The 13,181-nt window shown below is 38.5% G+C and overlaps 1 protein-coding gene across 1 annotated transcript in view; it reads left to right on the top strand.

Annotated features, from left to right (window-relative positions):
• Nucleotides 1-13,181, top strand: part of FRAS1 (Fraser extracellular matrix complex subunit 1) — a 420,760-nt gene that overhangs the window by 165,489 nt on the left and 242,090 nt on the right. Inside the window, exons 10-14 of the mRNA XM_072745521.1 lie at nucleotides 1,009-1,098; nucleotides 3,096-3,131; nucleotides 4,406-4,553; nucleotides 5,974-6,117; nucleotides 7,443-7,577. Coding sequence (XP_072601622.1) covers nucleotides 1,009-1,098; nucleotides 3,096-3,131; nucleotides 4,406-4,553; nucleotides 5,974-6,117; nucleotides 7,443-7,577 — 553 coding nt within the window. The remainder of the gene's footprint in view (nucleotides 1-1,008; nucleotides 1,099-3,095; nucleotides 3,132-4,405; nucleotides 4,554-5,973; nucleotides 6,118-7,442; nucleotides 7,578-13,181) is intronic.

The following is a 13,181-nucleotide window of genomic DNA, read 5'->3' as shown; positions in this document are numbered from 1 at the left end:
TATATTTTTAGTGCAAGTGTTTTTAAACATAAAATATCACTGTGATTATTCTGTTGCACAATTTTACATTATTCAATTTTTACCTAACATGGTTTCTGCAATTTAAACATAATGTAGACCTAAAATTGGATAATGTCTTGATTTAAAGAAACATAACCATTCTTTAGAAATGGAAAGTGCTTTAGAAAGTGGAAAGTGTTTAAGGAACACTCGTTATCCTATAGATATTAGATGTTAGTATGTGCATATGAAAACTTGTAAACAGAGATTGTATCTTCCATGGCAGATTTCTTGGAAAGTAGGCTTCAGAATTTATAATTATTTAATTTTTATAGTAAGCATTTGTTATTTTATAATAGAAATAAAAATGAAATTATTAATATCGGGAAGTTAAAATAAGACTTTGAAAGTTAAGCATCTACCATCTAAGTGTGACCTTTTTCCTTCTTCTTATAATTAATTTAAAAAATAGTGATTATGTGAGTTGGATAACAGTTTCAGAATATTGAATAAAAATTGGTTTTCTGCTGTTTAATTTATGCCTGAAACTATATCTATGCATTAAGGGATGTATCTGATTTTGTATTCAAGGAAAACTGTTGGTTTGATTTGAACACTGTTAATGAAACCAAATCACAAGTTCAAATCTTGTATACTTAAGATAGCCTGATCCTTTTCTGAAACTTTTACCTTTCCAAGATTACAACAATTAACAATCTTGGCCATTCTTATTTGTGTGAGCTTCTGGTCATGAGTTGGAATCGATGGAGGGATCTGTGCACAAGTATCACAAGAGCTGGAATGAAAAACCACTTGGGGGATGAGCTGTATGGCCTAGATTGTCCATGGGAAGCTGACAGGGAGAGACGGAATAAGCAGTGGGCCAAAGCAAAGGGTGGGCTAAGGTTTTTCATTCCAGTCAGGGAATCCAACTGTTTTTGCAATTTTAGTAGTGCTACCTAGAGATGGTAATTTGATAATGTGCCTCTGCAATCCTTACTTCTACAGGGTGAAGAATTAATTCACTTAGATGGAAAATGCTGCCCTGAATGCATTTCAAAGAATGGGTACTGTGTTTATGAAGAAAATACAGAATTTGTGAGTAGCAGGCTAATAACCAGAGACTGTTAAAAATCAAATAGTTCAAAACTAGTTTAATGAGGGGCCATTACCTTCCCATATCTTTTAACCATTCACGTGTTCAACAAGTGTGATTGCTTACCTACTATGTGCCGGGTACTAGAGACACAGAAGCAAGTAGCAGACAGAGTCCCTGGTCTTGTGAGCTTCCGCTCTAGTGTGGGGACACAGAGGACAAACATAAGCCTGCCCACACCAGGTGGTGACAAGTACTGCCTGGGGAATAGAGCAGCTAGGGAGGAGCTGAGGGACTGAGGGACAGAGGTGCTTTTTTACATAAGGTGGCTAGGGAAGTCTCTTGTGCGGAGAAATTTTAGCAAAACCCAAAGGAAGTGAGGGAGCAAGCCACATGGATATCCGTGGAGAGAAAATGTATTAGGAAGAGGGGCTGGCAAATGAGAAAGACTGAAGTAGAGGTGTGCTTGGTGTGTTTGAGAAACAAAATGAACATGGCTGGAACCAAGTGAATGAGGAGAAAAGGATTTGGCGAGGAGGTCCACCAGGTAGCCTGGACACTGTGGTACATGTGTTGTGTTTTTGCCTTGGCACACACAGGGGCTGGGAGAGCTTTGAGCCCCAGTGCTCTGATCTGGCTTACCTGTGAAAGGTTCACTTCGGCTGCTCTGCAGGCAGGAGATGAGAGGGGGCAGGACTGGAAGTAGCTGGTCTGGTTGAAAGGTTTATAGCAATAGCCCAGAGGCAGTGATGTTGTTTTGGTCTCGGGAGGAGGTGATACAGAGTGATCAGGATTATGTTGCAAGTAGAATTGATCCTGATCACTCTGTATCACCTCCTCCCTAGACCAAAACACCATCACTGCCTCAGGTAGAATTGAAAGGTTGTTGAGGGATTGGATGTGGGGTAAAATTTCATTTGTGAAGGTTTTATTCCCCAATCAATACTTTAAAAAATTATATACCCAATGGAAAAAACATTTATCTTAATTTCTTCAAATTTGCTCTATTTATATAACCCATATTTTCCACATGGGGTTTTGAAATGTGGATAAATTGTGTTTTAAAAAATAGGCCAGTTGACCACAAAGACAACTGCTTCATTGACCAAGCAGAATAGGATGATAAGAATTGGGATTAAGTCCTTTGATTCCTATGTGCTATTTCTTCGTGATTTGGGAAAATTGCCTCTGTCAAACCTGTATATGCTGGGGAGAGAGTACTGTGTAGGATTACCAGTACGGGCTCCTAAATTCAAATATCTACTTTGCCACATACTGAGTATAACCTTGGACAAGTTACTTAATCCTCATCTGTGACAAAGGTTATAACAATTGTATTTACTTTATGAGGCTATTGAGATAATAATATCTGTAAAGCACTTAGAACAGTGCCTGGCATATTTAGAAATAAAAAAAGAAGCTAAAAAAAATGGCACCATTGTTATTATTATGCTATTGACATTGTTTCCTAAGTGATTTACAGCTTAGTCATTTTTATTTCCTAAGAATTTAGGAGATTAAAGGCTGCCTATAAATAATTGAATTTCTAATTTCTCAGTCATACTATCAATTTTCCTACCTGTTTTTGAGGTAAATTAACCCAGGTGGAATTAAAAAAAAAAAAAGCAAGTTGTTTTAAATGAGTCTAAACCTCCATAATGCTGTGGTACCATATAAGACTGAAGAGTTTGCCAGGCACCTCTTGCCTATGAAGTTCTTCATGTTGAAGCAAATTGAAGCCAATGGCTTAAGCACAAAGTAAGAATAAGAATTTAAAAAATCTATTCCGAGGCATGTTGTCTTCACCCTATATCATATACTTTTCTTGTTTTTTTGACATATATAGATTTTTTTTCTATTCATAAGAAGTGAATGAAGTTGCATGTTATTTGGATAAAATGGATAAGTATTAAATGAAAAAATAAATAGATCAGCCTAATGGCATAAATAAACCACCTTTTAGTTGTATAATAAATGCATTTTTTTTTTTTGTTCCTAGATGTCCTCAAATGCAAGTGAAGTTAAACGTATTCCAGTAAGTATAGATTTTTAACTCTAGATTTGACTCATTGAACTTTTGCCCCTTTCTTTACCCAATGTTTTCCCCAGAGTTGATAACTAATACTTCTCTAAGTACGGGCTCCCACATGTATCTTTCCCCTTTTTTTTTTGTGATATTTTTCTTCTTCTGATTTTTTTCTGGCCTAGAAAATTCAGTTTAACCACCAGTGCAATTTCATATTCCTCAAAGCATTGGGAGCTTTTGGGGTTTGGGAGTGTTAGTTTCCCAAAACAAAGCTGAGTGTTCATTCCTTCAAGATTTTTTACAGGACCACTCTATATGGTTCCTTTCTAAGGGAAAATGCAAGCACTTTTGTTCATACAAGCAAGCTCATAATTTTGGAGCCTATAGAATCAGGGGCCTGGGAATCCAGTCTGCCTTGAAATGGAAGAAAAGCCCTTCTGCCTTCTCAGATAATATTCTTGATTTTTCTAACATTGTCATTAATTTTTACTAACTATAGCCACATTGATTCTTTGGAATATTCAACATCAGTTGGCTTGGTAAACATTTTATCAAGTATTTATATTATAATATGATCTAATATCCTCCCATTTTACCTCCTCATCACCCCAAAACATTCTGATAGGAACCTTCATCTCTTTCCTATCTCCAGGGTGAGTGGGATAGTGAGCAAAAAGGAATTGCTCTTTATAGTTCACTTTGAATTCTCCATCAAAGTACTAATGTTTATTACCATAATTTGCTTGGCTGAAAATAATATTTTAGCCTGAGAAAGCCCATGGCACATCTATAGCCCACTAAAAGATGTCATACAAGAGCTTTCATTTTAAGAATATAATAATTCTACTGTTACTCTTACTGGAGTAACTATGAGGAAATTCAGGGCTTTAACCAGCTTCCCACTGGTATTGTAAAGATTGTATGTAATGTACCTTCTAATCACTAGGCACATAGTAATCCCCTCTGGTGTTTTTTTTTGGTGAGATAGGCTGAGAAACAAGTGTTATATGCTTCTTGCTTATTCTGGGAGCCCCAGAATGCTTTCCTAGTTTTTCTTTCTGCCTGGGTTATACATTAAAATAAAAATTATATAAAAAGAAGGAGAAATAGTATCATTTTTAATTTAGAACTCTTTGACTACTGTCCTATTTTAGAGTTAGGTTTGTATGATACTGAGCAGGACCTTCATTTTGTCCCTTATGGAAATTCTAAGTTCTCCACCTGCAAACTGTCTTCTGAATTTTTGCAATTCTGATAACATCATTCTTTACTGTTTCATGTAGGAGGGGGAGAAGTGGGAGGATGGCCCTTGCAAGGTGTGTGAGTGCCAGGGCTCTCAGGTAACTTGCTATGAGCCCTCTTGTCCACCGTGTCCAGTGGCCACACTAGCCCAGGTGGTGAAGGGACAATGCTGTCCAGATTGCACATCAGGTGGGTCCATGTCTGATTTATTTCTACTGAGATATTTTTACTGCCAAAAAATTCTGAGAGAGCTTTTTCTTTCTTTCTTTCTTTTTCTACTACAAACCTACTAGGTTTGTTTGTTTTTTTCTTGCTAATTTTTCTAACAAATGTGTTACTTAATCTTTGCCTATATATTTGCCAAACTCAGCAGATTATGGGTATGTGATCTTGGGCAAGTCATTGACCCTCTCTAAATCTTAATTGCCTCATTGATAAAATATACCTTATCTACCTTGAAAAATTGTTATGGATATCAAATAACATAAAGTTTGAAAACTTGTAAAGGCAAATACATGTGTTAGGACTGGTCCATTATTGAAGATATAAGAATAATTGCTGAAAGTTTGTTACAGGTGTCCATTTTTTATAAGGTGAGCTATTAAACAGATGGTTTCTTTTGGAGTTCTCAAATCGGTTTTTGAAGTTAAAAGACTCATTGATTTCTTCCAAAAGAAAATTTTATCTACTTGTTCTGCAACTCTGCTTTCAAATCACCTGGGGTTGAGTTAGTTCCAGTTAATAATTGTTGGCAAGTACTGGCATTGCTCTGGCTGTGCAGTAATTTGCCTATATAAGCTTAGTCTCTCTTGGAAAAGTGGCATTTTCTTCCATTCATATTTCATAATTAATTGTTTTCATCTGTGGGTCACAATTTTTCATATTGGCAGCTGCTTTGTTACACTCAACTTATTTTGGCTGATCACAGTGTTTATGTGAAGAGTTTATCATGGGAAAAGCAAAGCAACTTTATGTTTTAATTATGTTACCTTCACCAAAGTGGCTCTCTGTGCTTTCCAAAACAAATACTTAGCATATTATAATGTACTATACCTTGAAAATCAGGTCCTTAAAAACTTCAAAACCTTTAAGAAGTCCTTTGCTGACAGTTGCCACTGAATTCAGTGATAATCCCAAATGCTGGGAATGAAATTTGGAGAAAAAGAAGAAAGCTTTTTTTGAGCCAGTAACTTTGTTGAAATTGTATTTTGTCTTAACTTTCTATGCATGCCAAAGCTTAAGAAGAATGTCTAAGAAATCATAAATTATTGAATTCATTTAAATCATATATTACAAAGCTGGTAATTCCTTTTTGTAGAGTCATTCCAGCAGGCAGAAGTATTAATAGGCCCATCCAGTCATGTTTTTAGTGTTTTCCATTTGTAGCTACCAGAGACAGTAATAATATTTCAGACAGGAGATGTTCTTTGAAAGCTTGCATTGAAATCACTTTTGCTGTTTGGCGGCCTTTTTCATACCTAAGTTTCAGAGTTTTCTGTTCTTCATATTCTATACAGTTCCATATACTCTGTAGATTCTTTTCTGGAAGAATGTAACAGGAATCCTATGGCCTTTACTAAATTCTCCTCTTCTTTGTCCTTGATTGTAGTTCATTGCCACCCAGACTGCTTGACCTGCTCTCAATCTCCAGAGTACTGTGACCTCTGCCAGGACCCCACAAAGCTGCTGCAGAATGGACAGTGCGTGCGCAGCTGTAGTCTGGGATTTTACCAAGCTGGTGCTCTCTGTTTAGGTATGGCTCTGGGCAGACAGTCCAGAGGTGGACTGAGGCTCACTACTGTCAAGGAGGGGGGTCCATGTATGCAGGAAATGCACAACTTCCAAAAACCATTAGAAGGTATTAACATCATCCATACATTACTTGGCTCGTCTACCTGCAGGTCTCTTTCTTCTAACATTTCACAGGTGTTTTGATGTTTACTGAAAGCTAGATGATGTGGAGGTTGTGATTGGATTTTTAATTTTTTGAAGACTTTCAAAGATAGTAATATTGCTGGGATTCTTGGTGTCATTTATTACAACACTCAGTTAATCCAAGATAGAACTTTAGAATTGACATGTACATTTGAGATCCCTCATTAGAACTTTCTCTTTTTGTAATTGGGGAACTTGTGGGCCAGAGAAATCGACTGCCTTGCTCAACATCACACTGGTAATACTGTGATAACATCACATTGGTAGTAGAGCTTTTCTCCTGTGGGTTATTGGGGGATCCAGAATGGGTTCACTTCAATTTTTAGAGTTCTTGTGCATCTGAGAAGGAGATCTTATCTGGCAGAATTTGGTTTGTTTGAGGCCATATCATCACTACTTTTTCCCTTATCTCTGACTCAGGCTGCTAATTTTCCATTGAAGAGTGTGTTGGTTTATACCACAGCTGTGAATATTTAACCTCTTTGTCCCTCAGTATTCTTACCTGTAGAATGGAGTGAAATTTCTAGTACCTTCCTTAGAGGGTTCTTATGAGGATTAAGTGTGTTAATATACATCAAGTGTCTAGAGTGGTTTCTAGGATATTGTCAAGCTTCAATAAAGATTAACTGCTTTTATTATTTTTGTAATTATTTACTTCTCCCTACTTTCTCTTCTGATGCCTGATCTTTAGCCTTTTTAAAAGTTATTTATACCTCTGCCGTGGGTTGTGGAATGAAAAAAGACAAGAGATATTCTTAGGAAAATGATTGAAAGAAAAAGACACTGGGGGGCTATTGGATAAGAAGAGTAGAGTCAAGAGCTAAACTTCTGGCTTCAGATGCCAGGTTCATGGGACCTCTGACAAGTTACTTCACCTCTGGGAGCTTGTTCCTCATGTGAAAAATTGGGGTTAATAATATCTACCCAAAGGGTTGTTGTGAAGATTAAATGCATTCATACATATAGATCCCTTCATGTGGAGTCTGGCATGAAATATATGCTATATAATGAAGGCTGGTAAAGTTGTTCTCTGTATCTCCAGAGCCTCAGAATTGGGCTACATAAGAATGGGCACCGAGGTGATGTCTCTGAGCTAATGAGAGCTGCCCTTTTTTTCTTTTTCCCACCCTTGCCTGGAGCCAGCCTGCCAGCCTCAGTGCTTCACGTGTACCAGTGGGCTGGAGTGCTCATCCTGCCAGCCTCCTCTGCTGATGCGGCACGGCCAGTGTGTGTCTACCTGTGGGGATGGCTTCTACCAAGATCGCTACTCCTGTGCAGGTAATCACTGGCTGGGCCACCAAGGAAGCCAGCCCTGCCCCCAAGAGATCCAGGGCCACCAGGAGCTCAGAGTGTGTTTTCAAGTATGAGAAAGAAACTCTGAGGGATTCTCCTGATGAACAGTGGATGAGAGAGATGACATGTGTTTTTATAATCTCACTAGTGCTTTAGTGACGTGTGTGTGTGTGTGTGGTAAGATTTCTCTAAGTCCTTCTGCACATGCCTAGGGACACTGGAACAATTCTTAATTCAGTTCAGGGTTATCATTGTGTTGTAAATTAGATTCCTTCATCGTGTAAATACATAGTGCTTAAATGAAAATGAAGGGTGAAATAATATCTATATTTTTTCAAAACTTGATTTCTACCTGAAGATAGAGGGAGAAACAGAAATGAGAAAGTGACATCATGATAAGAAACTTGGACAAGCAAAACGGATGGTGACATTTACATTTACTCTTACCTTAGTCTCTGTATGCTATAGTAGCTTTATGTGTCTAAATTAAGAACTAGTTGAAGTTCTTAATATTATCATATGTCTCTGGATATGTATGTAATATGTATCATGTCTCTGGAGGTCTGAGTGGTCTTCATGTAATTTAAGTGAACCATTTTTTTCAATAGTGATTATAATCATGAGTATAAGTAAAAAAGTAAATGTATAAATAATTTTTTAAATGCAGGAATAGGAAAAATAAATAAATAAATGCAGGAATGGGAGATGGGGTAACAGTGAAAGCAAAGACAAAGGGCCGAGTCCTACGTTTGTCTGCAGGAGGAGACGGAGAATCAGATATGCTCAGAACCTAAGGCAGAGTGTGCAGTGGCAGGCAAACCTGAAAAGGCAGTCAGGCCAGAGGCAGGGTCCTGGATGTCATACAAGGAACTGTGGTCACTCAGCTCTGCAGCTGAGCAGGAGAAGGTGCAGAGATATGATGAGAATTGGAGGTGGGCTAGTCTGAGGGTCAGCTCTTCCCTCCTATGCCCTTGGTTAGATTTTTTAGGAAGATCGTTTGGAGAAAATATAGTAAAGAGAGTCAGTACATGGTATTCACTGGCTATGCAGGCTGAATGAGCTCTGTGGCATGGAAGGTCCTACGTGGAAAGTCTGCTGGCCTCCTCCAGTCCAAGTTGTGGGCAGAAGCAACATCCCTGGGCTTATGGAAACCATCTTAAAGGGAAACAATAGTATTGTTTATGTCATACAGTTATGAGGATGGCAGGACCTACCCTGGAGCCAGTCACAATATAGAATAAAAGACATGCTAGCTTCTGAGTCTGGCTTGGGTGCTCTTTGCAATCTGTCAAAATAACTTTTGTATCCCCAATGTCAAGGGCTACAAAAAGTGTTCAGCATTTGTTGAACAAGTGTTTGATGAACCAGGGAACATACTACCCTTTTGGGATCCTTGCAGGACCAGTGTTTTTATAGGAATCTCAGCCATAAATGAGGAAAGAACCCCTAATGTTTCTTACTTATCATGTTCTGTTTACCTGTTATTTTAGAACAGGCTCAAACATCCAGATGCCATTGTAAGTGTGTAATGGTTGGGCAATTTAGGTAAACTGCTAAAATTTCAATTTGATGAAGTTACTGAATGTAGTCTCTACTCCTTCCTTCTATCCCATCAAAGAGACCTCCTGCTAGTGCTCCTGTGACAGATTTGCCTTTAAAAGGGAATTAATTTCCCCTGATATTATTCTTCCTTCTATAATACCTCTACTCCCTGCCCCACATCCCACCTACATGTTTACTTTTTTCTTTTTTTTACTTTCTTTTCGGGGACCATTTTCCTTCTCTTCTGTGTCCAGTGTTTTGTCGGTGATGTTCATGCTGTTATAGGGCACTTTGAATGTTCCATTTGATTATTGGTTTACGTAGCTGATTGCTTCCACATTCCATCCACATACCCATACACAAGTGCCTCTGGTAGAAAGTTGCTGGGAAAATTTGTTCATGCTCCCTCCAGGGAATTAAACCAATTTGCTTTAGTTCAGCCTGGTTGCATTTTTATGCATAAAATGAGAAGAAAAAGAGCGAGAAGAGAGACTGATCTTAAAAATTAAAGCTAAACTTGTGATCAATTTCCATATACTGTTTCAATGCTGAGACAGCCCAAATAAGCTTTCCAAATAAGCTTTCTCATTATTGGAAATTTTTTGCAACAATTATGCTTGTGCTATTTTTGGTGGCTTTTCACCATTGATCTTGGAAGTCAGCCAGTCAACCAGTGCTCTTCTAGCATGTGCTAAACTTTTCAAAAAGCAGCCTGCCATTTGATGGTAACAACAGGTTTTTCTGGATTGATTCCTCTTGGCAGGGTCATTTATATTATGACCAGCATAATTTGGCATTTTATTGACCCATCAAAACCAAAAGAAAGTGAACACTGTGCTGAGGAAACTAACTACCAGAAATTACCTGATTAATATTCATGCTCACTGTGTTGAATATAGGGTTGAGAGAAAAATATGGGGCAGAGACAAGTGGCACAGAAACACATGGCTCTTCGACAAAAGAGTAGGAGCAGGTAAACCAGAGGGCTGAAGACATGGAGTCCTGCTAGAGAATCTCATCCTCAGGGTTCCTTATCATTTTCCCTTTTCCCTTGAGTTTTGTGGTATACATACACATATACACAGATACAGATTAATGTGTTTGTATATGTACGTATATTAATGTTATTACATTCTTGTGCTTGATTAAACTAAATAGTCTCATAAATATAGATACATTATGCACCCCCATACCAGTCACTGCTTTGTTTCCTCTGCCTTCCCCAGTTTTGGAGTTTGATGCTTTGATCACCTCACCTGAAGGCTCACTACCACCCAATCTTTATACCAATCTAAGTCAGAGACAGACAATTTATAAGTTGCCTCTTCTCTACAGCAGGTAGGGCCAAAGAGTAATCACCCTCTTAGTGACTAGAATTCATCTTTTAGACCTGGCACTCAGGCTTTGGCCTTAACCCCTAAGCTTTCTTTACCACCAGCTGGATCTGGTCAAAACATCCCTGTTGCCCACCCTGTCCCATTCTTCTTGACCTTGTGGCCATCAGGGATGCTGGATTGGGCTTCTACTTTGGTTCCTTCTGTCTTGTCTGTTGTGATCTATTTCCAGGAATCAACAGCCAATCTCTTAGTTGCACCAGCCTGTTGGTCAGGCTTGACTCAGATATAGATGCTCCTTGCTTCCTCCCATCTACCACATGACCTTGCACCTTTTCTACATGGGTACCACTTGTCCTGGACTTATTGTATTCTCTCTTATCAGAGTGGTAGGCCCATCGCCTCTTCCTAGAAACCTTGTTATGAAATCTAAGTTTGGATCCAGACTTAGCTCACCATGCCCCAAAAACATTCTTCCTTACCTGTCTGCTTTTTTTTTTTTTTTTTAAAGATTTTATTTATTTGGAAAGAAGAGTGAGAGCAAGGGCAAGTGAGCAAGCACAGAGGGAGGGGGAGAAGCAGATTCCCTGCTGAGCAGAGAGCCTGATGTGGGGCTCAGTCCCAGGACCCTGAGATCATGACCTGAGCCAAAGGCAGATGCTTAAACTAACTGAACCATCCAGGCGTCCCTTTCCTTATGTGTCTTGCGCCTCTTTTTAGTCAACCCCTGTTTCACTCTGGAGGGACCACGGAACTATTGCACACATAAATCCTAGGCATGGGAGTTCATAAGAAAAAGAGTTAGAAACAACCAAGCTAACACACATCATGCAAGATTAGTTTAAAATAAGTAGCTCATAAGACTATAACTTTGAATAAAGAAAGAACAGAGTTTAGCCTATTTTTATATGTGTGTCAGTGTTTACTTTGGCCAGTCCAAACTTCCAGTACTCACAAAGGCCTGAGGATGGAGCTGTGTATACCCTGTGGCAAGTGCTACTTTCATTCTGCAGACCCAGAGATGGGAGGGAGTGTGAATATGGTGCTTAATACTGTAGGCTTGGGAGCCAAACCACCTGAATTCCAGTCTTGGCTCTGTCATGTACTACAAACCGTATTTTTTTTTTTAACTCCACACCTCAATTGCCTGTGGGTAAAGCAGTAACAGTAGTATCTGCCATATAAGCATGGTTGTAAGGATTAAATGAATAAATATTCACATACGTCATTTAGGATGGTGCCTGGCATTTAGTAAGCCCTCCTTATGGGTTGGGAGACTTGTATTTCTGCTTTTCATTGTCCTCCTTCCCCATTCCATTTCTCTCCCTCCTACATTCATTCTCCTTTGATCACTGCTTGAGGTCCTGAGGATATGAAGTGAAATAAGTGTCTATCATAGTTTCCTATAGTGAGCTTGGAATCAAGGCAGGGTTAGCTGCTGATTACAGAGATGTAAAAAAGAAATCACATAAACATACAAATTCGTGCAGTTTATTCTATATTCATTGATGTGTGGCCTTAGATTCTGAAACTTAAAGAACCAAGGGAGGATCATTTCGATTCTTACCTCTGCCACTTACTGCTGTCTGGTTTCACACAGATAATTTAACTGCTCTGAGCCTCAATTTCCTCAGCTGTAAAATGGGGACAATGTCATCTACTTTAAACCATTATGATGAACATTAGAAAAAATGTTTGAAAAATATAAATATGTTATGCCTGGCATAACATGGACATGGACAACAAAAGGCAACTATTGTCATCGAATCCATCCTTTTATTTTTCAATTTATGGGAATGAAAATTGTTCGCATTAAGAAACAAAGAATTTTGTGCCATTTGCTTCTCATTTCAAGTAAAATCTACTTTTATATGTTATGAAGAAATAAATATAGGGAACAGTTACCTGTATTCATCACAAGTTAAAATCCTTTTTTATTTTTTTAAATGCTCAGATTAAGTGTTGAGAGTCTGGAATTTTGTTTCTTAGCCAATATTATGGTATAATTAGAGGGAAAACTTAGGAGAGCTAAGCCTATAAAATTTACATATAGGATGCTGACCTAGCTAAGATTTAAAAGCTATAGTTTGAACAGAGGAACTTCTGAAGTTAATTATTTATTGGAATTTTGTTTGACCGAAGCCACCCAACCATTTTTAGAAATGAAATGCTGACCCTTGGAGCTGAGTCCAAGGCAGTGAAGACTTAACTTAAGACTTAACTTAGCATTATGTTTCAGCATGTGGCTTAGTTCAACCTGGTTCTGCCCAGAGCAGAGCTCATGGCAAAGGCATTTATGAAACCATTGTTCTGGAATCTGTGACAACACCTCCTTGTTCTGTTGGGATGGTCATTGTGAAGCTGGCATCCTCCATGGCCCCCTCCAACATCATCCAGGATTGGAGAGTCAGTCCCTATTTCATTGCCAGATTACATATTCAGTTGGGGGCCTAGCACAGTCCCTATTTCATTGCCAGATTACATATTCAGTTGGGGGCCTAACACACTCCACCTCTTTGTCTTCACTCATTCTGTTCTGCCCCTAAAATTATATGCATTCTTCATGTCTTCTTTGGTCTACTATAGCAATTATGGTCTCTCACTTAGTTGCTGAGGGTCTTGTAAAGGGGACTTATTGCTTCAAGTGATATTCTTGTCTCTTCCATTCTGTTCATGTAGGAAATATTTGTTGAATCTCTTTCATGTACTAGGA

This window comes from Vulpes vulpes, unplaced genomic scaffold (genome assembly GCF_048418805.1).
Source record: "Vulpes vulpes isolate BD-2025 unplaced genomic scaffold, VulVul3 u000000899, whole genome shotgun sequence".
NCBI lineage: Eukaryota > Metazoa > Chordata > Mammalia > Carnivora > Canidae > Vulpes > Vulpes vulpes.
Note: the sequence above shows the minus strand (reverse complement) of the source record. Positions and strands in the feature narration are given on the sequence as shown.